This window comes from Limtongia smithiae (assembly GCF_038497785.1).
Source record: "Limtongia smithiae strain NRRL Y-17922 unplaced genomic scaffold V1518scaffold_1, whole genome shotgun sequence".
Lineage (NCBI taxonomy): Eukaryota > Fungi > Ascomycota > Lipomycetes > Lipomycetales > Lipomycetaceae > Limtongia > Limtongia smithiae.
Genome location: NW_027117622.1, coordinates 2,243,517 through 2,266,012, shown reverse-complemented (window position 1 = coordinate 2,266,012; position 22,496 = coordinate 2,243,517). Strand labels below are relative to the sequence as shown.

The 22,496-nt window shown below is 56.0% G+C and overlaps 12 protein-coding genes across 12 annotated transcripts; 4 read left to right on the top strand and 8 right to left on the bottom strand.

Annotated features, from left to right (window-relative positions):
* Positions 1-831: 831 nt before the first annotated feature.
* V1518DRAFT_369589 (uncharacterized protein) lies at positions 832-1,710 on the top strand (the record flags this gene model as incomplete). The annotated part of the gene is made up of 1 exon (XM_066901281.1): positions 832-1,710. The coding sequence occupies one exon, from the start codon at positions 832-834 to the stop codon at positions 1,708-1,710; it is 879 nt and encodes a 292-aa protein (XP_066762569.1).
* V1518DRAFT_410532 (uncharacterized protein) lies at positions 1,648-4,299 on the bottom strand. Its single transcript, XM_066902626.1, has 5 exons — positions 4,071-4,299; positions 3,768-4,010; positions 3,623-3,708; positions 3,425-3,565; positions 1,648-3,369 (listed from the first exon to the last, which is right to left on the bottom strand). Exons 1-5 carry the CDS (start codon positions 4,264-4,266, stop codon positions 1,993-1,995), a joined length of 2,043 nt encoding a protein of 680 aa, XP_066762568.1. The 5' UTR covers positions 4,267-4,299; the 3' UTR covers positions 1,648-1,992.
* V1518DRAFT_410527 (emp24/gp25L/p24 family/GOLD-domain-containing protein) lies at positions 4,300-5,528 on the bottom strand. Its single transcript, XM_066902625.1, has 5 exons — positions 5,246-5,528; positions 5,122-5,160; positions 4,971-5,055; positions 4,601-4,901; positions 4,300-4,544 (listed from the first exon to the last, which is right to left on the bottom strand). The coding sequence occupies exons 1-5, from the start codon at positions 5,468-5,470 to the stop codon at positions 4,526-4,528; spliced, it is 669 nt and encodes a 222-aa protein (XP_066762567.1). The 5' UTR covers positions 5,471-5,528; the 3' UTR covers positions 4,300-4,525.
* A 65-nt stretch (positions 5,529-5,593) lies between these two features.
* V1518DRAFT_410524 (chaperonin 10-like protein) lies at positions 5,594-6,352 on the top strand. Its single transcript, XM_066902624.1, has 2 exons — positions 5,594-5,762; positions 5,821-6,352. The coding sequence occupies exons 1-2, from the start codon at positions 5,760-5,762 to the stop codon at positions 6,133-6,135; spliced, it is 318 nt and encodes a 105-aa protein (XP_066762566.1). The 5' UTR covers positions 5,594-5,759; the 3' UTR covers positions 6,136-6,352.
* V1518DRAFT_410523 (Flavinator of succinate dehydrogenase-domain-containing protein) lies at positions 6,230-6,927 on the bottom strand. Its single transcript, XM_066902623.1, has one exon. It carries the CDS (start codon positions 6,848-6,850, stop codon positions 6,350-6,352), a length of 501 nt encoding a protein of 166 aa, XP_066762565.1. The 5' UTR covers positions 6,851-6,927; the 3' UTR covers positions 6,230-6,349.
* Positions 6,928-12,848, bottom strand: V1518DRAFT_431053 (uncharacterized protein). Its single transcript, XM_066906185.1, has 2 exons — positions 8,867-12,848; positions 6,928-8,815 (listed from the first exon to the last, which is right to left on the bottom strand). Exons 1-2 carry the CDS (start codon positions 12,824-12,826, stop codon positions 7,160-7,162), a joined length of 5,616 nt encoding a protein of 1,871 aa, XP_066762564.1. The 5' UTR covers positions 12,827-12,848; the 3' UTR covers positions 6,928-7,159.
* Positions 12,849-13,043: 195 nt separating this feature from the next.
* Positions 13,044-13,873, top strand: V1518DRAFT_410521 (uncharacterized protein). The gene has a single exon (XM_066902622.1). It carries the CDS (start codon positions 13,101-13,103, stop codon positions 13,806-13,808), a length of 708 nt encoding a protein of 235 aa, XP_066762563.1. The 5' UTR covers positions 13,044-13,100; the 3' UTR covers positions 13,809-13,873.
* V1518DRAFT_52831 (uncharacterized protein) lies at positions 13,689-16,424 on the bottom strand. Its single transcript, XM_066906618.1, has 2 exons — positions 15,710-16,424; positions 13,689-15,655 (listed from the first exon to the last, which is right to left on the bottom strand). Exons 1-2 carry the CDS (start codon positions 15,929-15,931, stop codon positions 13,919-13,921), a joined length of 1,959 nt encoding a protein of 652 aa, XP_066762562.1. The 5' UTR covers positions 15,932-16,424; the 3' UTR covers positions 13,689-13,918.
* V1518DRAFT_410518 (P-loop containing nucleoside triphosphate hydrolase protein) lies at positions 15,984-17,439 on the bottom strand. Its single transcript, XM_066902621.1, has one exon. It carries the CDS (start codon positions 17,377-17,379, stop codon positions 16,006-16,008), a length of 1,374 nt encoding a protein of 457 aa, XP_066762561.1. The 5' UTR covers positions 17,380-17,439; the 3' UTR covers positions 15,984-16,005.
* On the bottom strand, positions 17,437-19,004 carry V1518DRAFT_410517 (FMN-dependent alpha-hydroxy acid dehydrogenase). Its single transcript, XM_066902620.1, has one exon. It carries the CDS (start codon positions 18,849-18,851, stop codon positions 17,505-17,507), a length of 1,347 nt encoding a protein of 448 aa, XP_066762560.1. The 5' UTR covers positions 18,852-19,004; the 3' UTR covers positions 17,437-17,504.
* On the top strand, positions 18,848-20,334 carry V1518DRAFT_410516 (P-loop containing nucleoside triphosphate hydrolase protein). Its single transcript, XM_066902619.1, has 4 exons — positions 18,848-19,114; positions 19,176-19,240; positions 19,294-19,581; positions 19,632-20,334. The coding sequence occupies exons 1-4, from the start codon at positions 18,858-18,860 to the stop codon at positions 20,285-20,287; spliced, it is 1,266 nt and encodes a 421-aa protein (XP_066762559.1). The 5' UTR covers positions 18,848-18,857; the 3' UTR covers positions 20,288-20,334.
* On the bottom strand, positions 20,247-22,434 carry V1518DRAFT_410514 (uncharacterized protein). Its single transcript, XM_066902618.1, has one exon. The coding sequence runs from the start codon at positions 22,371-22,373 to the stop codon at positions 20,430-20,432; it is 1,944 nt and encodes a 647-aa protein (XP_066762558.1). The 5' UTR covers positions 22,374-22,434; the 3' UTR covers positions 20,247-20,429.
* Positions 22,435-22,496: the final 62 nt, after the last annotated feature.

The window sequence follows — 22,496 nt, the reverse complement described above, 5'->3', positions numbered from 1 at the left end:
CCTCATGTTCCTAAGAATGGCGGCTTGCAAGTGAGTTTGATTAGTAGGTTGGTCAGACAAGAGGAGAGTCACAGTCGGATTCTTTGGTAAGAGGAGGCGTTATGCCATCCCGCTAACAACATACTTTACGTTGTTCATCATCCATGTCTGTCATGCAAAATGCTGCGTCATTCTTTTGATGCGAGCATGAAGACTGCTTGGATGGGACGGAGCAGGAGCCGGCGAAGTAGCGCCGGCCCGGGAGCAAATTCAGGAGTTACAGCAAGCTCACCCACTGCAAGAAACTTCACGGCATTGCGGGTTAGGGCACAGATGGGACTAACAACCGCGGTAGCAATCGCGGCATTCAATTGAGCAGCAGTCGGTCAGCCTGGATTAGGCTTATAGCAGCAAGACGATAATACCATGGTACGACTTATTTGCTATTGTATGTTGAAGCTTTGAAAATGGCTGACTTGCGGCTACTAGCCGCCTCCCCGGATAACGATACAAACGCCAACAGTCGCGACCACGGTCGACTCTTCTTCTATTGATGACGACGCCGATGGTATAGAGGACTATCCGATGAGCGATGCATACAATGAAATAGATAACGAGGAAGATATTGATGAGGACGATATCATATACGAGGATGACGAGGAGGTCGAGTTTGGCGACGCGGAGAATATGTACGCCGACGATGACGACGGCGAAGGCAAAGATCCGAGAGCGGCTGTCACGTTTGAGGATACTGCGGAACCGCCGGCAAAGGAACTGCCAGTTAATGAGCAGAAGCTTGTTACAGAGGGAGATACTGCTGCAGAGATAGAAGAGGAAGAGCGGGATGAGTCAATGGACGAGCCAACGGCCGACGACGAGGACGACGAAGAAGTACAACAAGATGATCTGCAAGATGACGAGGATGACGAGGAGTATCGAGAGCCGTCAGCTAAACGCGCAAGGATTCGGAAGATATCAACGCCAACCAAAGCTACGACATCATCTCCTTCACGACGACGAACTCCCGCGCGAAATACATCACCGCCGAAACCAGCAACACAGCTACCACAATCGCAATCAGCGCTCACACGCTCACAATCAATCACAGCTTCAGCACCACTCACATCCGTGCCTACTTTTGACGTAGCCACACTCAATATCACCGCTGCAGACCTCACCGAGATCCTCGAGATATATGACCTTGCGTGTGACCCCGTCTCCGGCATTTTTGATGCTGCAAACCTCGGCGACGCGCTATCAGCGCTCGGGTTTGACGAGGTAGTCCAGAACGACGCCGAGATGGCGGATATCGCTGCAACTGTGGCGACAAGAGGAAGCAGACAAGGAAGAGAAGGTGACAGTACTGAAGTGGACCAGAAGCTGTTTGTCGAGATCATGGCGTATCTCTACAACGAGCGAAGACCCACAAATCGGCCCCTTGTAGTCGCCGCATCAACGGCCACTGACCCGAGCATCGTGGACGGTCAAGACCACGAAATGAGCCACGCATTTTCACTCTTCGTTGCCCGCCACCAACCAGGGGAGCGAGCTGCCATCACGCTCGCCGACCTCCGCAACGCGGCAACTATCGCCAGAGACGACGCAGTCACCGACGAAGAGCTACTGGAGATGCTCCGCGTCGCCACTGGCACTGCGCATGGCGGCAGTGTCGAGTTTGCAGAATTCGCGCGCGTCATGAAGCTTTCTGGGGCTATCGTGCAAAGCAAATGAATGTTGTAGACAACGTAGAATACAAAATGATTCGCTAACTATATAATGAAGAAATCAGAATCGCCCCGTTGAACGCCGCGCCTCGTCTGATACTCAGACTGGCGGAACACTAAGACAGACAACAAAACACGCAAAAATGCTTCGACTACAGTTATTCCCGTATCGTAATTTCCAACTTCTCCTGCTCCTGTGACCACACGGCCGCCATGCTATCGATCTTTGCCAACAAGTTCCTAAATAATCTTATTAATACGTGGTCCGCCGGCGACACAAGGGAACAACTCACTCGACATGCTTTCCCGCAATACCTATCTCGCGCATCTCCTCCATCGCCGACAAATACTGCTGGACGTGCGTCTGGAAATGCTTCTGGATCTCCTCATGTGTGTCTCGTGTGTTGGCGTTATGCAGAGTCGTCCCACAGCCGTGCTGTGGACATGTCCATGTTATCGGCGCTAGGTGACAGAGTACATCGTCGGATACGCGAGCGAGATTGAAAGAGGTCATCAGGCGGCTCTGTATATTGGCTACCGTTAAGGAGATTGGGGAGCTGATGTCGTCATTAATGCTGTTCAGAGATGATAGTGATGTGGAAGAACTCGTCAAGGCCGATGACGGTGCCGGGTCGGTTGACTCAAAATTGAAGTTCACGTCCACAGATTCAAAGAGGGGCAATTCCGAGTCTAAGTTTAAAACTGATCCATCGTGATTTTGCACCTCATCCACGTCGGCTGGTGTTGTTGTCACGGCTAATTCTGCGTACATATCCTCGTCGGCATCAAAGTCCTCATAACCTTGATCAGCGGCTAATGCGGGTGATCCAAACGGTCTCAGCTTTGAAATCGCCTTTTGTGAATGCCGGACTGCTGTATGTTCCGGGGTGCGCTCAGATTCTTGCTCATTTGTGATTATCACTTCGTCACTTGCCAAGGCAGCTTTGTCGTCTTGTGTGGTGACAGCCGCTACCATTTTTGCTGATTCGTCCGCCTCTGCCGCAGTCGCTTCTGCCGCCTTGATCTCGCAAAGTGCATTCAACCTTCCAGAGAAATAAATGCACATATCCTCGATATATCGATCATACATGTCGTACATATCGCGATCCTCAATCTCGTCGCTCTTCTCGCGAAGCAACTTCTGATGTTTCCTGACCTCGTCACAGAACCCTCCTAGCCACGACACATTTCCAAGCATTTTGTTCCAGTCAGGATTAGTGAGGATTTTGGTGCGCTTGAGCTCACGCACCGCGAGTTCGAGGTACTCGTCGGAACCGATAACTGCAAGACCTGGCGTGCGCGGACCGAAAAGGACGAGGTAGTGTGCAGCAGATTCGACTAAGTCGAGTATTCGTGGAGTGATATAAGATAATACCGATGACGGCGTCGCGGGTGATACGAGCGACGCGCCGAATAGGTGCGCGGCTGACCGTGACCGCGGCGATACAGAAGATTCAATGCGAATCGCGACATCCGCCTGTTGATGATCCGACAGCGACGACGAAGATGACGAAACAGAGTGTAATGAGTTATCGTCTGACCCGCGCTTTCGCTTACGCGACGCAACGTTGCGCAGCTTGATGTTGTTCTCTACGTAGTCTGACTTTGTTTCGTCGATAATCAGCGCTGCGTCACTAAGCTTTTTTGACAGTTCCAACACGATCGGCTGGAGAAGAACATTAAAATCAAATTGGGAAGTGAGGATCGGCGGAGCAACGTACTCTGTATTCTGAGTGTCCGAGGAAGGCTCGAAGTAGCAAGTCGTTGTCCCAGAATCGGTCTTTCAAGAGCCGAGAAATGATAAATCGACAGTGTTTGAGTAACAGTCCAAAAAATCGGAAGGTTTCGTAGTCGCTTGTGTACTGTGATAAGGTCAGTGTGTGGTCTCCATTGGCGGTCGTGACAACGCAAGGACTTACCGAGCTGTCGAGACTTTCAAAGAGGGTCGCAAACTCGTGCTCGTCGGTCAGTGAGTAAAGATACTGCATCTGCATACTTAGCCATGCTGCGACAAACCATTAGTGAAGCTCCCATGCTGTGCGCTATTACAATTATACAGCTTACACCAGAATTTTGTTTTCTCGATGATGTCTTTGAAGATGGCCTTATACTCGTAGCTCGGGGTGAGACAGTGGTACCACGCAGCTTCGCCAAGAACCTGGAAATCCATTTCAAAATGAGGATCGTACTCTTCTGCGTTCTCTGCATTCTCTGCGTGAACTCGCTTGAAGATCGTGGTGTGAACGTTGCGAATGCGGATCCGCGATCCGACGACATCTGCGTCAGGAGGCAGCGCCGCGACAAGTTCTAAAGACATTTAGCAGCCGGAAATTGAATACGTCATGGCTGAAGCACAGGAAAACGCACGCATTGGCTCGAGGCAGCTGGCAATATCGCCCTCGACGGTGTAATTATCGATGTCGTCCTCATTGTCGACGTCGGTGATGTCTGTGAGCGAGAGCGACGCGTTTGCATAGATGGACACGTTAACGAGGTCCACTGACGGCCACGCGAGCACACCAGCGGCCACGTCAGGGCGCTGGAATACTGCAAGCTCTTCCATTCTGTGGATAGTATACAAGATGTGACGGCGTGGGGAGGAGAAGAAGAAGAAAAGGGACTGAGCTTCGCCGGCTAGCACATTGGGAGGATTCGAGACCCCACAGCCTGCCCAGGACGCGTCGCCCAACCACTCCAGCGCCTGCCGCCGCCACATTCCCGTCTACGAGTGATGGATGTGCAGAAATAAAGAAGAAGAAGGCGCCAAGCGCATATTGTACAACAAATATATAGACATAGCGGGAATGATGCATATGACATGACTAGATGAGGTGCTTTGATCTGCGGAACCTTTAGTATCACAGTGCAAAAGAAACGAAAGATACGAGGCTACTAACCGGAAATACTGTCTAAGATACGCAAGCTGCCAGACACTCAGCCCAAACAAACAAAACAGGGTACCGATCGCGAAGAACTTGACACGCGCGTTGGTGGACTCGTTGGTATCGCGCATGCGCTGCTCGCGCGCGCGCAGGTATTCCATCTGTCGGCTAATCTCGTCAACGGTCTCCTCAATGCGTCGCAGCTCAAGCTCCATGGGCATCAGCTTCTCAGTCTGTCCGACCGCGTTCCAGTCGCGCGCGTCCGCGCCAATGTCGATGTCCAGGTCGATTTCGCGACTCAGACCGCTCGTGTGAGCTACATTATCGAGCGATTAGCAGCAAAACAGATGCGTACAGCATCAAAGTATGAGCAAGTTGAACATACGTGGTTGCAGAATGTTTTCAAAGCATACGTCGAACGCACCGTCGGAGTGCGACGTGAACGCGACGCGGGAATCGCCAACGACATCCTGTGTTTAAATCAGCATTCACCATCACACTAAAATATCAGCGATTATCAGCCACTGCATGCATACCTTCGGCCGTGCGTACTCATTCCCTTCAAGGTCGGTAATCTGAGCGGTTATCCATGTCAGTCTATACTCCCACTCACCCCTTACTCTGTCCAACATTCATTTCACTCCCTGCAATTGCACTTACCGCAACATTGAGCACTTGTCCATCGCCCTTGCGCCCGTCGGTCTTGATATTGACGACAACCAGCACCTCACGCGTGACAAAATTGCGGATGCAACGGGGAACGACGTGCGCGTGCGTCTGCGCAGTGACCGCGAGCTTTAGCGCCTGAGCAGCAGGTGCCGCAGAAAGCACAGTAAAGACGACAAGGAGCGTCGCCAGCCCTGATGAAATTCGGAATCGGCGCATTGTTGTGGGGATTGGGGAGGCCGATTATCAGCAGAGGTTCAAATTCAATAGTGGCCCGGGATCTGGACTCGAACTATTGATATATGCGTCGTGTCAAAATAAGTCTTCTTGGTCACGTGATGCAGCTACTGAGCCGCACAGGCCGGGGCGCGTCCAGAAAGTTCCCTGTGACACGAACCCCTTTGCGCTGACTTCTCCCCATAAATATTTTTCCCACGATTCGTGAACCTCCGCAACCGCCTCAAACTACACGTCTCGGCAGATTCTCCTACCATCCTCTATACACTCAATGGTATGTGCACTGCATGCTTCTGCTCGATATGATCTACTGCTGACATCTGCTCGTGCAGGCTACCACTCTTCGAAGCATCCGCGGCGTTGCGCCACTTCTCGACCGCATCCTCGTTCAGCGCATTAAGGCAGAGAACAAGACCGCGTCCGGTCTCTACATCCCCGAGAAGAACGTCGAGAAGCTGAGCGAGGCCACTGTTCTTGCTGTTGGCCCCGGTCTGCTCACCAAGGAGGGTGAGCGCATCACGCCTTCCGTGGCGCCCGGCGACCGCGTTCTCATCCCTCCATTCGGCGGTAGCACCGTTAAAGTCGGCGATCAGGACTACATCCTTTTCCGCGACTCCGAGATCCTCGCCAAGCTCACTGAGGAGTAGCGCTCTTTTCTTGTACAAAATGAAACATTGACATAAGGTGTTCGCGGCCGGAGACGCGGCCATACTTATCATCATGCTACTCGATTTTTTTGGCGTTTACACTTACTTGTTCTTTAATGCATTATAATCTTCATTGTACTTATTTGTCTCTTTCTCTTCCACCGTGCATGTATGTACTCAACAAAAATAAAAGCAGCACCCCACTCTCCACTTCCTAGTTATCTGTGTACAGATCGGGCATGCGCGTGGCCTCGTTCGCCTCCCGTGCAACCTGCGCCTTGAGCATCCCGAAGATCTTGCTGTTCTGCCACTCCTTCGGTAACGGCTTCGCGTCAGTCACCCAGTAGTATATGTCCCAGTCGTACTCGTCCAACAGCTTGTCATACTCCTCGAGCTCTGGAGCACCAAACCCGGCGAGGTACTCTTTGGCGAACCGTGAGAGCAGCAGATCGGTCTCGAGAATACCGCGCTTCCGCGACTGGTACAGCAGTCGTGCACGCTTCGTCTCGATTGGCTCCCCTGGCCGTGGTAGCGGCTCAATCCGGAACTCGATCTTGGTCATCTGGCCCTGCCGCGCGGGGACAAAGTCGTCCTCCTCGCTCCGTCGGCTCGGAGTAGTTCCGAACATCCGCAGAGCTTGCGTGCCAGCGGCAGAGCCACGGATAAGACCCGTTATCAGTGCCTTTCGGTTCATAACTGCTCTGGACATCATCATTGCTCGTGTCTGTGAAGTGCTGCGGGAGCTGTCTAATGACAAGAGCAGTGTACGGTAGCCAGTTTGCCGACGATCGTCGTCCAAAATCGAAAGACAGCACCCACGTCGACGTGCCCTAACCCGCCGAACCTCTTTGGCAGCTCTATTGTGCATTCGTTCCATTACTCGTAATATCAACCGCTATTCGTACATCCATCCCCTCTGCGATCCTGGAAACGCAAAAACAAACCCAATCCATATCCTGGTTATCCGAAAACAAAGCAACACATCAATCGCGTATACTGTACAACTCTCTAATCATTTCCCCATCTAAACCCCCCTCTCGTTGCTCTCCCGGCTACTAAACGGCGCAGGCAGTTCGTACATCTGCTGACTATTGATCAGTGACGAGATCCGCGGCAACATCGGCGGTAGTGCCGGCTGTCCACTCGTGTTCTCCTGCGTATGTGGCAACTGCTGCTGCTGCTGCTGCTGCTGCTGCTGCTTCTGCTGAAGCGCCGGCTGCTGCTGGGGCAGCTGCGGTCCTCCATATAGCGGCCCTGCGACTTGCTCGAATCCGCCTTGTCGTGGTGGGCCGTAGTATCCTGGTATCTGCATCTGACTCGAAGAGTACTGTTGCTGTTGCTGTTGCTGTGCTTGTACTGGCTGTGGCTGCTGCGGATGCGGCAATCCTAATGCAAACGAAAATCCCATCGGTGGAACAGCCGTCCTTGTCTGCATTTGCTGGGGCTGACTCGCTGACGCTGGCTGGTAAAACGCCGTCAGCGGCTGTTGTTGCGTTGGTTGCGGCACGTATGCTGGAGTCGTCAAAAGCGGCACTTGTTGTTGTTGTTGTTGTTGTTGTTGTTGTTGTTGTTGTTGGTTCTGGTGTTGCCCCACAGGTGCTGGTGACGAGTGTGGTGACACAATAGTACTGAGCCATGACGACGTTTTGCGCGATTGTTCAACTACAGGCAGCACCGGTGCCGCCATAGGCGAACGAGCAGCACTGACCGGCGCTGGCGAGGGCATGTGCTTCTGCGCTCCGACTGGCTCTGGCGTATCGTTATTCAGCAGGTCGAACAGATTCGATGTCCTCCTGATCTGCGGTGTTGGCGTTGGAGCTCGCGGCTGTGCGAAGGCGCTCGTCGACGTTGGCGTGCTAGCGTGCCCATATGAATACACCGACGGTAATGAAGACGTTGGTATAGACGCTTGCGTGGGCATGGCCTGCTGCTGCAGCGGCTGCGCTTGGAGTTGCGGTGGCTGCGCCACAGACACCGCAGGGGACGTCACCAACGATCTCACCGACGGCGACGATACAGCAATTGGTGCGCACTCCTTCGGATTTGTAATATCAGCAATGTCAACCCTCGCAAGAATCGGCGGCGTCTGAGTCATGATCTCCGGCGAATTCACAGACGACACGCCAGGCCGCGCGGGCTCAGCAAAGAATCCCAGCCGTGGTCCCTTCGTTGGCGCTTGTGCTGCTGCAGGAGCTGACGCAACCACCGCTACGGGCACGGACGCCGTTATCGTCGTTGTGGCTGTCGTGACCGGTGCGTGCTGCATATGCGCAATCGCGCCACTCACAGACGACAGCGTCCTTGCCGCCTCTGCATCTGCCTGCTTCTCCGGTGTCGGCGTGCTAGTCCCGCTCCCTGACTCGCTTGACGGCCGATACACAGGTTCGCGCTTAGTGCTGGGCGGCACAATCGACGGCATCGTCGGCTGCGGCGTCATGTGGTGCGTCGGCATCGATGTCGCGATGAACCGGTGGTACTCGTCCACAACACCGCTGCTAGGCGACTCACGGCCCTCATCATCATCGCGGATTCGTTGCTGTGCTTCGTAGCGCTTGCGTACCGGCACCGGCTGCATCGGTGGCGCAGGCGTAGGATGGCCTCGAGCGATCAACATGTTGGCTTCCGCTGTCACGCGGTCCCAGCCGAACTTCTCCGCGTTCCGCGCGTAATAGTTTTTCACCTGACCACATGAGTTAGCCGCTAGCACAAAAGGGAAATCGTTCGCCCATACCATAGTTGTCGTCTTGGACTTCAGATGCTTCGACACCTCGTCCCATTGCGTACCATAGCTCTGCAACAGCTTCGGAAACAAGTCCATCTCATGAACACTCCAATAGCTCGAGATCATGTTATTCCGTTTCTGTGCATTTCCCATACTGCCCATCTTCATATCACCGTTTGCATCCGCACCGCCGCCCTCGTTCTGTGACTGCTGGGGAACCATTGCCGCAGCAGACGACAAAAAGTTAAGCGGCGACATATCGCTCTCCACTGGTGAGCGTTGTGAGCGCGCATTTGCTGACTGCTCTCGCGTCGACTGCTGGATTGGTGGACCAGCTGCATATGCCTTCGTGGTTACATTGGATAAGATCTGGCTTGGCTGTACTTGCTGAGTCTGACTTTGGGGCTCCGGGTACAGTAGGTGTTGTCGTTCTTGTCGGTGAAACTGTTGTTGCTCTAGCGTAAGCTGCGCGTCGAACTGTTCGATATTCGTGAGATTGTGCCCTAAAACCTGGGGCTCCAGGAACTGTAGTCGCGGTTGCGATTGCGATTGCGGGATCATCTGCCGTTCCTGCGGCACCGCCTGCGAGATAAGCTGTGGCGTTGACTCCATTGACCCGCCAAACAGCCCAGCCAATGCACTGATGGCATCGACCTCGCTTGCTTTGAGAGCCTTGAGATCCTTAGCCGCGCTATCAAATTGTTCTGTAAATTGTTGCCGCTCGGAGTAACTTGGTATCTGCATTTGCATCATTTGTGGTGGTCGCTGAGGATGCTGCTCGTAGAATTGGGGTATCGACTGAGACGATTGTTGGTGCAGCTGCAATGACTCAGAAGCGTAATATGATGCCTGCTGTATCGTCACCGGTTGTTGCTGCGGAGTCATAATGGTCGCTGGGACAGCTGCATTTTTTGCACTCCTTCCTTGCCCCTTCTTACCACTACTGCGTGCACGCTTCTGTTTCGGCAGATCAAGTCCAGCCACTTCAGCTCCTTCGCGCTTCTCTCCAGCAATGGTACCATCACCCTGTGTTGGTCCAAAAACCGGTGCGGCCGCACGTCGTGGCGGCCGCTTGAGTTCCAACAACGCCGCGATCTCCTCGTCGCGCATCTGCATGTCCTTGTGCGAACTCTGCCGCGAGCTCCCAAGACGCGGGGCACTGACAGGCGGACCGGGAATAGCTGGGGATTCTCCACCAGTCGGAGTCGCCATCGGCGTGCCCTCGGTGCTCTGTTCTAGAATATCGGTCAGAGAACCATCAACTGTCGGACCCTCTATCAGAACCGCTTGCTTCGACTTTGTGGTCGTTCGCGCCTTCCGTCGCCCCTTTCGGCCCCCAGCGCCGCGTCGTCGCTTCGTTGACGCCATGACTTTGTAGTCTACCGTCTTCTTCGTGCGGTAGTAGTGAAGTACACATTCCTCGCTAGTCCGGATGAAGTCCATATGCTTCGCAATCAGACCAAACTGCTTCGGGTTCATCTTGTAACCCTCGCAGAACAGCTTGTGCTCTTCCTCGGTAAACACGTCGATGCCGTCCGTGCTCAGCCGCTTCAGTGGAACACTCGGATCCTTCACGATATTGTTGGAGTCGATAAAAAAGGTTTTCCGCTCCTCCTCGTCGATAATCATGTTTGGAATCCGTGCAGACGTAAGCCTTGCGCGGTTCTTGGGATCGCGCGCACTTTCCAGCTGAATCTTGGCAAGCACTTCTTGGAACTCCGCCTCGCTGTGCACGATGTCGGGGTTATGCCCGGCACTTCTGCGCGCACGCCGCGACGTCGACACGTCTTCCTCATCAAAACCGAGTCCGGCTTCTGGATGGTTAGAATCGCCGCGTCCCTTGCTCCGCACGACAGTAGCAGCAGCCGCAGCTGCTGTCGCAAGTTCGTCCTCAACACTACGGCATTTCTCCTTCCATGTGTTGTAGATGTCCTTATACTCTTCCTGTAGCTCGCGTCCTTTATGATAAGTGTAGCGATTCCGACTCTGGACTTGCTGTATTAGAGTGGGTCGCAGAACGGAAAATGACGTCTCATTTGCCGTGAAAAAGCTATACTCTCGCAGTTGCTTGATAGGGTGATCAAGTAAATACTTTAGCGGGGTGTTGACCTCCATATCTGAAGGTGCCGCGAGAGAGCAGTGAGGATCAGAAAGTGTAGCGGAAGCCGGTGTGGGAGGAGACTGCTTGGATGAAGAACCGGCCGCGTCGGCCTCATCCTCGTTGACAAAATCCGGAACCACTCCATCCTCAAACTTGACTTGCACATCTGCTGGCTGGGCAGTGTGGCATTGTTCGGGCTCAGGAGTAAGTTCCGGTGTGGGAACTTGCTGGCGTAGCAGCTTCTCCTCAGTAGACTTCATTTCTCGCAGACTCGACAGTCTAGATTCAAGCGATGCGATTTGCTGATCCACGTTCTCCATTTTCGCAACAACGTCAGATTCGTTCAAGTCGTCCTCCTCCTCTTCGTCTTCCTCCTGAGGTTGGGGTAGGGACGGTGATAGGTGGTGCACATACTCCGGCGCGGGCTCTGGCTTCGGTGTCACTTCAATTGCGGGTTCACGAAGAACTCCTAGAGGGACAGACTCTTCGACTGGTTTCTCCTCGATGTGTTGCTGCTCTGGCGACACCGACTCAGTCGGTGGTGGCGCTTGTAGTATAGCATGCTGCGACGGTTGCGATGCTTGCGCCTTCGCAGACTGTACTTCACAGACCAGTTGATCGACCGCTTCTAGCTTGACCACAACCGGTGACGCGGTATCGGCAGTAGCGACGACGGCAGTGTCCGTCGCAGTCGGATGGTCAATATCGGCCAAACGGGCGAGCACCTGCTTAGTGAGCGGCGAAGTAACCTGGGACGCCTTTTGCTCCATCTTGACGTCAATAAGACTTCGGTCTAAGGATGCTGGCAGCTTTGAGCCTGCTCGTGGCGGTTCTGCAGATGGTGGTCTTGTCGGCCGCCGTGGTGCTGACACGGCTGATGAAGAGGAATAGGTTGGGCGAGACGGAGTTAAGGATGGCGAATAGCGCGAAGAGACCATAGGGGTTGTTGAAGGTGGAGATTTTCGCATGGATGCCGACGACGCAGATGATTGCCGATGGCCTGGAATTACCGCGGTGATCATCGTCGGGGCAGAGGACACTACCGGTGAAGGTATATCAGCGGCGATAAGTTTGCGATCGCGCGCAGGCCATCCGTCGGCGCGGTCGCGGTCTCGGGAGTCGTAGAAGTGATGCCTATCTCTCATCACGACGTCTCTGTCGCGGTCGTACTCCCGCGACACGCGGTACGACGAGGATCCCTGGGGGAGCGGCGGCAGCGGCGGCCGTCGGTCATGGTAGTCGCGATCACGATCCCGGTAGTCGCGCTCTCGTTCTCTATCACGGTCCCTATCACGGTCCCTATCGCGGTCTCTCTCGCGGTCTCTCTCGCGGTCTCTATCACGCTCTCGGTCGCGGTCTCGGTCTCGGTCGCGGTCTCGTTCTCGTTCTCTGTCGCGGTCGCGGTCGCGGTCGCGATCACGGTAGTCTCGATAGTCGCGGTCCCAATAATCTCGGTCGCGATCTCGGTCGCGGTCCCTATCTCGGTCTCTGTCCCACGCCGACAGCCGCCGGTCGCGGTCGCGGTCACGCTCGCGGTCTCGTTCCCGGTCGCGGTCTCTGTCCCGCTCACGGTCTCGCTCTCTGTCCCGGTCGCGCATGAGGCTATCCCGATCGCGCGAGTATGAATCCCTCTCGCGGGTGTCGCGTTCCCAGCGGCTGGGCAGCGCTGGTGGTGGCGCGGCAGTGGTGGCGGAGACAGGCACGGAGGAGGACGTGGTGGACGGCGATGACACTGATGACGGCATCTGGTAGAGGTCGCGCTCGCGGGACACCGCAGAGAGGGGAGGGAGCTGCCGCGAGTGAAGCGGAGGATGATTATGCTGAGCAGCGGAGGCGGATGCCGGATATGACGGGTCCGGCGGGGGCATGGTTACCGGGTGAGTTGGTGGGAGAAATGGCGAACGGGAAGATGAAGAAAGCAAAGCGAGTCCAACACGGACACCGACCCGGAGACGGACCCTGGCCCGGGGCACAGCATGCGCTGACCCAATTCAAGATTGCGCACATTTTGATGCGGCGCATCTAAGCGGGTCAGCGCATCACCGGGTCAGCGAAGCCGCCAGTCGGGCTCTGCGCCCAGGGCCGTCGGGACTCGCCGCCAGCATCATCGCCGTCCGCCTCTGCACCACCCCAGCACCCACAATGGACCGCGTCTTGCGCGTCCCCAGCGCGCTCATCCGGCGTAGACGTCCGCCGGGCGCGCGCCGCCGTCTCGGCATTAACCATGACGCTGCTGACGAGCTCCTCCCGCACAACCTGCACCACCACCGGCAGCTGCAAGAAGAGGCGCGCATGCTCAACGAGTTCCACAACAACAATAATAACCGGCGGCGCCGTCTCTACTTTGACGTACCACTGCAGACGTACCTCATCTGCCTCACTCTCTGGTTTCTCTTCAATTTCGTCTGTTTCCGCGCGGTGTGCCTCGCCCTGCTCTTCTACCTTCAGCTCCCGCCTTCCGACTCCCCGCTCTTCTTCTTCTTCCCCATCGCCGGTCTAGCGCCAGTCAGCTCCGCCTCCTCAAACACGACCACCTCCGCCTTATACGCCGCGACGTCGACATATCCCCCGCCGAGCACGACCCTCATAGACAAGTTTGTCGTCGTCCTCCGCGATGAATTCACTATTCCTACCGCCGCGCCATCCCCTTCCGACGAATATCTCTTCCGCTTCTGCGGCGTGCTGCTCTACACTCTTTACGCGCTTATCATTGCATTTGCGCTTTCCTTCTCAGCTCTCTTCCATTCCTTTTCATTCGTCTTCTTCGTCTGGCGCAAGTGGACAGCCCTTGGCAAGGGGCTTTACGACGTCTGGCGAAGTGAAGGCGGCGCGGTGCCCGGTGTTTGGTGATTTTTTGGGTTTTCTCATCTATTCCCTTTGTATCTAGTAATCATTATTTCATTTTTATTGCGGTACACGGATTCAATTGCACTGCCGTCAACCGTGCGCCGTGCGGCAGTCTAGTATACATCTCCGTCTGCAAGCTCGTCCTCGTGCATGCTGTTCCCGTGGCTCACCGCCGGCCGGCTCCCGCTCGCACTCGCGCCCCGGCTAATGTCATCCAGTGCCATATCCAGGTCTATTGGCCCCCCTGAGGCGGTAACCGGCGCCGGCACCTGCACAGCCGCGGCTGTCGGCGCGTTGTACCACTTGTATTTGACATCACCCACCTCGGCGATCCCTGGCCCGGCGTAGAAAAATTTCTCTGCCGTTGGCCGGTCTTTGAACGTGACGATTTTGACGCTCTCGTTGCCTGGACATGGCTCGATGCTCTCATACTCCCCCACGCCGAGAAGATAGCCCGCAAAGTCCTCCAGACGCAAGTCATTGAGGCCCTCCACCGCAACCTTCTTAGTGCGCAGGTCAAGATTCGACCTCGCTGTGTTCATCACCGGCAAGGCTCCTCGACCGCGCGGCACGTATCCGGCCCGGAACGATCCTCGTCCCCGGTACCCTCCGCGGCCGCGGTATCCACCATACGATCCTGACTCCGGCGGCATGCTAACCCCTAGGGCCTCGGCTTCTCGTTGCAGCTGCTCAAGCTTAACCTTCAACGCAACCTTCGTCGCCGCTGATCCCCCGTCGTCAACTTCCATTCCACCTTCACCAGCTTCGCCGCGCTTTTTCCGCTCCGCCTCTTCCCTCTCGCGCAGTTTTTCCACAAGCAGCGCCTGCTCACGTGCTTGCTTCCGCAGCAACTCTTCGCCTTGCAGTCTAATCGCCGCAAGCTTTTCTTCGTGCTCTTTCTTCTTCGCAAGCTGTTCCTCGTACAGACGCTGTTTCTCCTGCTGCCGCTGCCGCAGCGCCTCCATATCGATCTCCGGCGACGCGCTCCGCTTTCGGCTCTGCGGCGCACCGCGCTCGCCACGCTCACTCCGATAATTCGGCGACTGCTGCCTATCCCGGTTGCCTCCATTATCAACATCCGTCCGTTTGAAAAACACCTTGACAAACCGGTTCTGGAACACCGGCGCCGGCGACGACCACGCCTGCACCGCGGCCTCGTGTGTCGCGAATTCAACGCCAGCGTTCGAGAACTGAGGGTTCAACTGCACCTCCACGACCTCACCAAACGGCGCAAACGCGTCGCGCAGTGCCTCCTCGTTAAAGTTCTCTTGCGGAATCCGCTCCACGATCAACGTCTTATTCTCAGGATCCTTGCTCGCGCCTTGCACATATGTCGCGTTTGGCGGCCGCTGCGGTCGGATGCCACCTCCACGTCCGCCGCGGTTCGACCCGCCATTCCGGAACTGTCGCTGCTGACCGTTGCCCCCAACCACACCGCCGTAGCTCGATGATGGGTTCAAAGGGTCGTAGCCGCCTTGCTGAGGCACAATAATGCGCTCGTCGCCATGCTCGTACGGGCACATATCGCCTCGCATACAAAACCCCTTTTCTTCATAGCTCCTGCATTTCCCGCGCTTGCGCACAAAACCACCGTTGTTCTTATTCAGGCTGTTATCGCGAAATGGTGGCTGGTTTCGCGGACCAGTTGGCGGAACGAAGTTCTGCGGCTGCTGCGGAGGCTGTTGTGAAAACGGCGGTACAATCCCTTGCTGAAAAGATCCTGGAAATTGCTGCAAAAATGGCTCGGAGTCTTGTAACGGAGGCTCTTGCTTCGCTGGTTCGTACTCGTCCTCATCAAATTTCATGACAGTGTCCATCTGGGTCGCATTGTTGCCAAGATACTCTCCGGTCTACACCGCGTTTGTCAGAACCGCACAACCGCACAGTTTCACGTTCTCACTAACCTGTAGAACTGCAAACACACTATCGACAAACTCGACGGTATGCTCGTGCAAAAAGTCTTCGAGCTGGTCAAGGCACATCTGGCGCACCTCGACCGCCGGCTGATCGTGCCTCAGCAGCGCAAGCACATAGTCCGAAAGAATCTCCGAATCGGCGTCCGAAATGTCCTCTAACCGGCGAATGAGCCACGCCTTCAGGCTGTCGGCGTTGGTCTCTTCAAACATGCTGATTCGTCTGTGCGTGGGTGAAGTTCTCAGACGCGCTGGGAACAAAAGTTGTTCAGCTAACCTAGCCCTCCTCACCGCCTTACATACACTTCCCCATCCTCCCCACCAACCGTCCGCAACCCGTCGCTGCAGATCTCAAACTCCACAGCCTCCTCGCCTCCCGCAAAGTAAGGCGAAAACACAACCTGCATGTACCGCCGCGCCTCGCCACCCTCCTCCCTCTTCAACACCACCCGCTGCGCAACGCACGTCGTCCACACATGACCCATCGCTGGCACCTTATGCTCCCTCGTGGACACTATCGTGCTTTCCCCCGTTGAAGACGCATTCGACTCTACTGACGCTGCGGAAGAGGGGATTGACGATGCGGAGAAGTGCCACGCATCGCTTAGCAGCGGGGTATAGTCGAGCCAGTTCCAGCCGGAGAAGAACCGCGACTGATTATCCAGAGCGAGGATCTCTATATTCTCATCGCGCAGCTCCTCCGATACTGGCAGCTCCACGTCCGCCACAACCACTTCGGCCATTGTACTCTGCATACACGACATCATAGTATCCGGCACCACTGTTGCCGCCGCCTGAGTCGCGGACAGCATTCCCCGGGTGATGAACTGGTCCTTGACCTGATTCGCGGCAACCACCGCACAGTCATACTTTCGTGCCAGATCTCGCAGCATGCATGCGCACTGCAGCAGCTCTGCGCTGCGTCGATACATGTTCGACCCGCGACTTCCACTGCCGCCCTCGTACTCCGCGCGGTAGTGGCTGGCGATAGAGTCTAGCACAACAAGTCCCACGTTCTGCGATCGTATGAGCACCGGCAGCTGGTACTTTATAATATGATCCTGTACTTCCAAATCGCTGCATGTAATGCATAACACGTTGTCGCTGCGCAATAGATCCGCCTCACGCGGTCCAACACGCCGTCGGAAACCAGTGAGAATCTGGTAGAGCCGTCGCGTCTCGAGACCTGCCTCGGTGGAAATGTACACGGCCCTGCGTCCGAGCCCACCATACGCGGGCGAGAGTTGCACCGCAACGCAAAGCTGCATCAGCAAGTTAGACTTGCCTGCACCGGACTTGCCTGCAACTTCGGTGATGCACCCTGTTGGAACGCCGCGGCCACCGAACAAGCTTGCGTCGATGCGCTTATCTCCCGTCGTGATGAATCGTGGCGTAGTAGCCACACTCTCTTCATCGTCGCATCGTCGGCGTTTCACCCGTACTTTGCGTGGTGGCGCAGGCTGTACCACAGCATTAAACGCGTCAAGGAAGGTCGCGAGCTCACGCGACGAGCGCTTCGTGCGCGTTGCCAGCGCGTCAACGGACGCTGAAAATACTGCGATATCCGCCGCCAATAGGTTTGCAGATTCCAGTGTTGCTAAGACTGCATCGTTCGCAGGGGTGTGCTGCAAGTCCGGACATACGCGTGTGAAGTCGGTCATGGGCGAGGAGAGGTGAGCTTCTCGGATGATGGCAGATGAGAACTAAATAGGGCGCGTAGTGCACCAGAATAACTGGCAGTCTAAAAATTGCCCTGCTTTCAGTAAATTGGTTACTATTTCAGACACTACGCTCGTGGCATCGCCAACACATCGCGACTGAGATCCGCGACGCGATTGAGCCCGATATTAGCCATCGTAATCTCCATCTCCGCCAGTAAACACCGCAGAACATGCTCAACACCTCGCTGCCCGGCCATCGCAAGCCCATATATACACGGCCGCCCGATCAGCACAGCGTGCGCGCCGAGCGCGAGCGCTTTGACGACGTCGCTCCCAGTTCGCACGCCAGAGTCAAAAAGTAATCGAATCCCAGACTCCTTGACCTTTTCATCTGCAGCAATCTTTGCCAACGCGTCAATACTCGCAATCGCACCATCGACCTGCCGACCGCCGTGGTTCGACACAATCACACCATCCACACCGTGCGCTATCGCGGTGTGCACATCCGTGACAGACTGCACGCCCTTGAGCACAATTGGTCCGCGCCAGTGCTCGCGCAGCACGCTCAAATCCTCCCATGTCTTATGCGTGCCTGAGAATGCCTGGTTCATCCATGCTAATGCGCGGAAAATGCGATTGTGCAGGAATAGCAGCGCCAGGAGCAGCGACAGAGAGCCGCGCGAGCGCGTAAGCAGCAACTTGATCTTATCGAACATGGTCGGTGCAGGCTGGCTCGCGATCTGCGCGCGGTACATCGCGTCAAATACCGGGTCGTTTAACCCGATGGCGCACCCTTCGCCCCAGATGAACGGCAGGTAGCTCTCGTCGAGGTCCGCGGGACGGTAGCCCAGCGTGAATGTGTCGAGGGTGACCACGAGCACCGAGAACCCAGCCTTCTCAGCACGCTGCAGCAACGACGCGGTGATGTTGTCGTCGAGCGGCCAATACAGCTGGAACCACTTATCCGGTGGCGCAACCTTGTTGCTGCTGTTCTCATACTCTGTTGCCTTCGCAGCAGCAACCATGGAGTGCGCAGCTGCGACGTCTTCAAGATTCGTGCTCGACGCAGTCGACAGCACGAACGGCACATTCATCGCTGCAGCCGCGCGTGCGGTCGCGCGCTCCGCGTCGCGATGCACAATACTCTGAACCCCGACTGGCGCAATCAGCAGCGGCGACGCGTAGCACTTGCCAAATAGAGAAACCCCGAGCTCCCGCTCTCCTGGCGCGCCACCTGTGAGCATGCGCGGTACAAGCCGATACGCATCAAATGCCTGCACATTCGCGCAGCATGTGCGGCCGGCCCCGGCACTGCCGTGGACGTAGTTGAAGCTGCGGTTGCCGAGGCGGGCGCGCGCGCGGGCTTCCCAGTCTGCGAATGAAGTAGGCAGCGCCGGCGGCAGCAGGCGCGCGTAGATGTCAATTTGATATTGTGCCCATGAAGACACGTGCGTCAGACGGTCAACTTGCATGGTCACATGGATCGCGATGAGGCGATGAAGTTAGCGGTGGAGTGGTTGCACAGCATGGTTCGGAGAACTCGTGACTGGAACCCGACGCGTTTCGGACGCGACTTCACAAACTTCCTCATTTCGCTCTCTTCGCAGCATCTACTCCACACAATGTCCGACGTCGAAATAGACACGCCATCGCTGCTACCGTCCGCACAGGTACCAGCCCCCGCTCCATCACGGCCATTTGCACCCTCAGATCCGCGCAACGACGATCTGCCATGGTGAGTCGAGTCGCGTCGAGATTGTCCCTGCTCCCCCGCACACGCTGACACCCTACTCTAGGGTTGAAAAATACCGACCCAGCACGCTCAATGACGTGGCAGGTCACGAGAGCATCATATCCACAAGTATGCTCCTTGCCATTCCGTTCATCCTTCTCGAACTTCTGCTAACCGCTCAGTCCGCACATTCATCTCCTCGAACCGCATTCCTCATCTCCTCTTCTATGGCCCACCTGGCACCGGCAAGACCAGCACAATCCTCGCCGTAGCACGCGAGATCTACGGCAAGAGCTTCAAGACAATGGTTCTTGAACTCAATGCGTCAGACGAACGCGGCATTGACGTCGTGCGCGAGCAGATCAAGACCTTCGCCAGCACCCGTCAGATGTTCTCCTCGGGTTTCAAGCTCATCATTCTCGACGAGGCTGATGCCATGACAAATGCTGCACAAAATGCGCTTCGTCGAAGTATGATCTTTCTTACTCGCCCTGTGTATATCTGTCGCTAATTCCCCTAGTCATGGAGAAGTACACAACGCATACTCGCTTCTGCATCCTCGCAAACTACATCCATAAGCTCACACCAGCAATTCAATCCCGCTGCACGAGGTTCCGCTTCTCACCGATCGCGCAAGCCGCTATCCGCGAACGCGTACAGTACGTCATTGAGGCCGAGCATGTCGCTATTTCGAAAGAAGCACTTGCTGCGCTACTACAACTGTCCAAGGGCGACATGCGTCGTGCACTCAACGTGCTGCAGGCGTGCCACGTTGTGCAGGAAGAAGACGAGGAAGACGACGCCGACAGCGGGGGCGGTGACACGGAACAGCCGCCGCCGAAAGAGATCACAGAAGACGATATCTACGAATGCGTCGGTAACCCACGACCGGCGGATATCAGACTCATCCTCGACTCCATGATGACAGCAGAATGGGGTTCCGCTCTGCGTACCGTGCGTTCGTTCAAGCAATCCAATGGTCTCGCCCTTGTCGACATTCTGCATGGTATCTTCGAGGAACTCGAGACCCTCGACTTTAAGCCCCTCGCGCGTTCACAGCTCATCGCCGGGCTCGCCGAAATCGAGTACCGGCTCGCCAGCGGCGGCTCAGAGAGTCTGCAGACCAGTGCCATGATCGGGATTGTCAAGACGTCCATCGACGTACAGGCGTCTTGAGATATGAGCCTATGCGTAGCAAATTCCTAAATACACTATATAATAACTTGAACAGTCCTAAATTTTTCCTTCCCCCTCCCCATTCGCATCATACCCAGTTGTCTGTTATACTCCCGTGCCGGCCCAAAAATGTCACATATACCTACATCACTACACACTTTTCCTTTGATGACGACCCCGTCGTAGCGGCAAGCGGCCTCGCCTGCGGTCTTCTCGATGACGACGATGACGGCGGCTGCACCCGGCGCGAACTTGCTTGCAGCTCGCCAAGTAACGCGCCTGCTGCTTGTCCGTGATGCGAATACAGCCCTATCGGTTGTCCACTATTACTCGCTGCCTCTTGTCGCCGCTGTCGCCGCGCATGCTCCTGCCGTATCTCATGCGGTGTGCCACCGCTGCTACCGCCGTCGTGTCCACTACGCTGCCGCGACCGCGATAGTGATGATGGCTGCGCGCGTCGCTCGTTCTGCTCGTTGATTTGCGTTTGCATCATTTGAGCAATCGCCATGTCTTCGCGTCTCTGCAACTCCGCCGCGAGCGCGTAGTCGTCGTCCACGCTGCCGGTGTTACCTGTCGTCGTTCCTGTGATCACGGAGGCATCATCCGCCGAAAAAAGCGAATACTTATCGTCACTAGTAGCGGCGTCTGCCGCTGCTCGCGTCTCCATCGCCGCGGGTTCGGCGAATGTGAATTCGCTGGGCGCGAACATGCCGTCGAAAAATAAACTCGACGACCCCGACACGTCGTTCAGCGACTCCCATACTATATTAGCGTGTGAGTTATAACCGGCGTCCGTCACGAGCGTGAACAACTGCTTCGAATCCGGGTGTTTGTATATCGTCGAGAAATGATCATTCCGAAAAAAAACGGCGATGCTCCCCGGCGCCAGCAACTCGCCCAAGAACTTCAGCCCGCACGCTGTGAGCTGTGAAGCGGTCTGCGAGAGGAAATCTTCAATCAGCCGTGCGAACTCGATCGTCTGCAGCTCGTCTGCCGTCGCTGGCGCCACAGCCGGGGTCTGGAGCCGCGCAGTTGTTTCTGCGGCAGCGACTAGCAAACTCTGTGCTCCCTCATACGAGTCTGCGGCAGCAACTGCATCGCGCATGTATCTGTATGCTTCGTCGTCGAACACCCAGCCGTGGACGACGTCAACGTCAAACGCGCGAAACAGCGCGAGTTCGTCTGATGGTGCAAACGTGCCGTCAAAACGAGGGTTGATATTCATTCCCGTGTGCAGACTCGGCAACAGCGACAACACTCGTGTAGTGTCGGCCGAGTCCGGAGCGGGCGCGAGGGTGGAGGAGAGTAGCACATCCGCGAGGATGTCAACCAACATCGCGGCAGAGATGTTGCCATTACCGCGATGCGGGGAAACACGGGACAGCGCAGAGTCGGCGAGTTTATTGGGCGGAGTCGAGAGGAGCAAGGTATTCACGAGCGCAAGGAGCGGACATGGGCCGTTGTTGTTCTGCATCACCACGGCAGAGGTGCGGGAGACACCGCGAGGATCGTGCCAGGTAATCGCGCGGACCTTGAAAACACTCGATTTTAGCGACTCGCGGAGATCCGGTCGCGGTGAAGTAGGAGGAGCTGGTGTGGTGGCAACAATCGTGGCCTGGTCTGTCTCTCCCGGTACACCTGCAGCATTGCCGGCAGATGTCGTAGTCTGAGCTGCCGCCGTCGGATCTATAGTATCAACGACCATCGGAACGGCTGTCTTCTCAGCAGCACCCGTACCACAAGCGGCGTCTTCAATGATCAACTGTGCTGGCATCGTCGTCGTGGAGGCCGTGCTGCTTGGCGCATCCAAGTCAGCTTCTGGCGCCAGCGCCGGCGCGGACGACAGTATGTGGTCTTCATTACCATCTACGTTCTTCACTAAAATCTCTATACTGTTAACTATCTCTTCTGAGTCGGCTGGGTTCGTCGGATCCGCATCGTTCGTGCCCTGTTGTGGTAAGCCGTGTGAGCTTCCAGACTGTCGTACGTCATATCTAACGATCCAGCCACATACCGGTGATGTGCTGGCAGCAACTTGTGTTGTGTCCGCAGCAGCGTCGTCGGCTGCGGTGGCAATTTCGGTCATTTGTTTGTGTGGAAGTCGGAAGGGTTGCGATAGGCGTAGTGGAGGTGACAGCAGGAGAAGTTGGCGCCGCCGAGGAAGTCTCTGGCGAAGTACTTCGTCATCTCCACCGCCACATCAATCAAT

Excerpts from the sequence above, each read along its gene's own strand:
- V1518DRAFT_410532 (XM_066902626.1), bottom strand. The coding sequence starts at position 4,266 with ATGGAAGAGCTTGCAGTATTCCAGCGCCCTGACGTGGCCGCTGGTGTG. Across the intron at positions 3,566-3,622 it reads TTGAAAGTCTCGACAGCTCG|TACACAAGCGACTACGAAAC; the intron begins GTAAGTCCTTGC and ends ACCTTATCACAG. Across the intron at positions 3,370-3,424 it reads TCGGACACTCAGAATACAGA|CCGATCGTGTTGGAACTGTC; the intron begins GTACGTTGCTCC and ends GTTCTTCTCCAG.
- V1518DRAFT_410518 (XM_066902621.1), bottom strand. The coding sequence starts at position 17,379 with ATGACCGACTTCACACGCGTATGTCCGGACTTGCAGCACACCCCTGCG.
- V1518DRAFT_52831 (XM_066906618.1), bottom strand. The coding sequence starts at position 15,931 with ATGTTTGAAGAGACCAACGCCGACAGCCTGAAGGCGTGGCTCATTCGC. Across the intron at positions 15,656-15,709 it reads GTGTGTTTGCAGTTCTACAG|ACCGGAGAGTATCTTGGCAA; the intron begins GTTAGTGAGAAC and ends AACGCGGTGTAG.
- V1518DRAFT_410514 (XM_066902618.1), bottom strand. The coding sequence starts at position 22,373 with ATGACCGAAATTGCCACCGCAGCCGACGACGCTGCTGCGGACACAACA.
- V1518DRAFT_410516 (XM_066902619.1), top strand. The coding sequence starts at position 18,858 with ATGGATCGCGATGAGGCGATGAAGTTAGCGGTGGAGTGGTTGCACAGC. Across the intron at positions 19,115-19,175 it reads CGCAACGACGATCTGCCATG|GGTTGAAAAATACCGACCCA; the intron begins GTGAGTCGAGTC and ends ACCCTACTCTAG. Across the intron at positions 19,582-19,631 it reads ACAAAATGCGCTTCGTCGAA|TCATGGAGAAGTACACAACG; the intron begins GTATGATCTTTC and ends TAATTCCCCTAG.
- V1518DRAFT_410521 (XM_066902622.1), top strand. The coding sequence starts at position 13,101 with ATGGACCGCGTCTTGCGCGTCCCCAGCGCGCTCATCCGGCGTAGACGT.
- V1518DRAFT_410527 (XM_066902625.1), bottom strand. The coding sequence starts at position 5,470 with ATGCGCCGATTCCGAATTTCATCAGGGCTGGCGACGCTCCTTGTCGTC. Across the intron at positions 5,056-5,121 it reads ATGAGTACGCACGGCCGAAG|GATGTCGTTGGCGATTCCCG; the intron begins GTATGCATGCAG and ends ATTTAAACACAG. Across the intron at positions 4,902-4,970 it reads TGAAAACATTCTGCAACCAC|CTCACACGAGCGGTCTGAGT; the intron begins GTATGTTCAACT and ends TCGATAATGTAG.
- V1518DRAFT_431053 (XM_066906185.1), bottom strand. The coding sequence starts at position 12,826 with ATGCCCCCGCCGGACCCGTCATATCCGGCATCCGCCTCCGCTGCTCAG. Across the intron at positions 8,816-8,866 it reads AGTCCAAGACGACAACTATG|GTGAAAAACTATTACGCGCG; the intron begins GTATGGGCGAAC and ends TCATGTGGTCAG.
- V1518DRAFT_410517 (XM_066902620.1), bottom strand. The coding sequence starts at position 18,851 with ATGCAAGTTGACCGTCTGACGCACGTGTCTTCATGGGCACAATATCAA.
- V1518DRAFT_410523 (XM_066902623.1), bottom strand. The coding sequence starts at position 6,850 with ATGATGATGTCCAGAGCAGTTATGAACCGAAAGGCACTGATAACGGGT.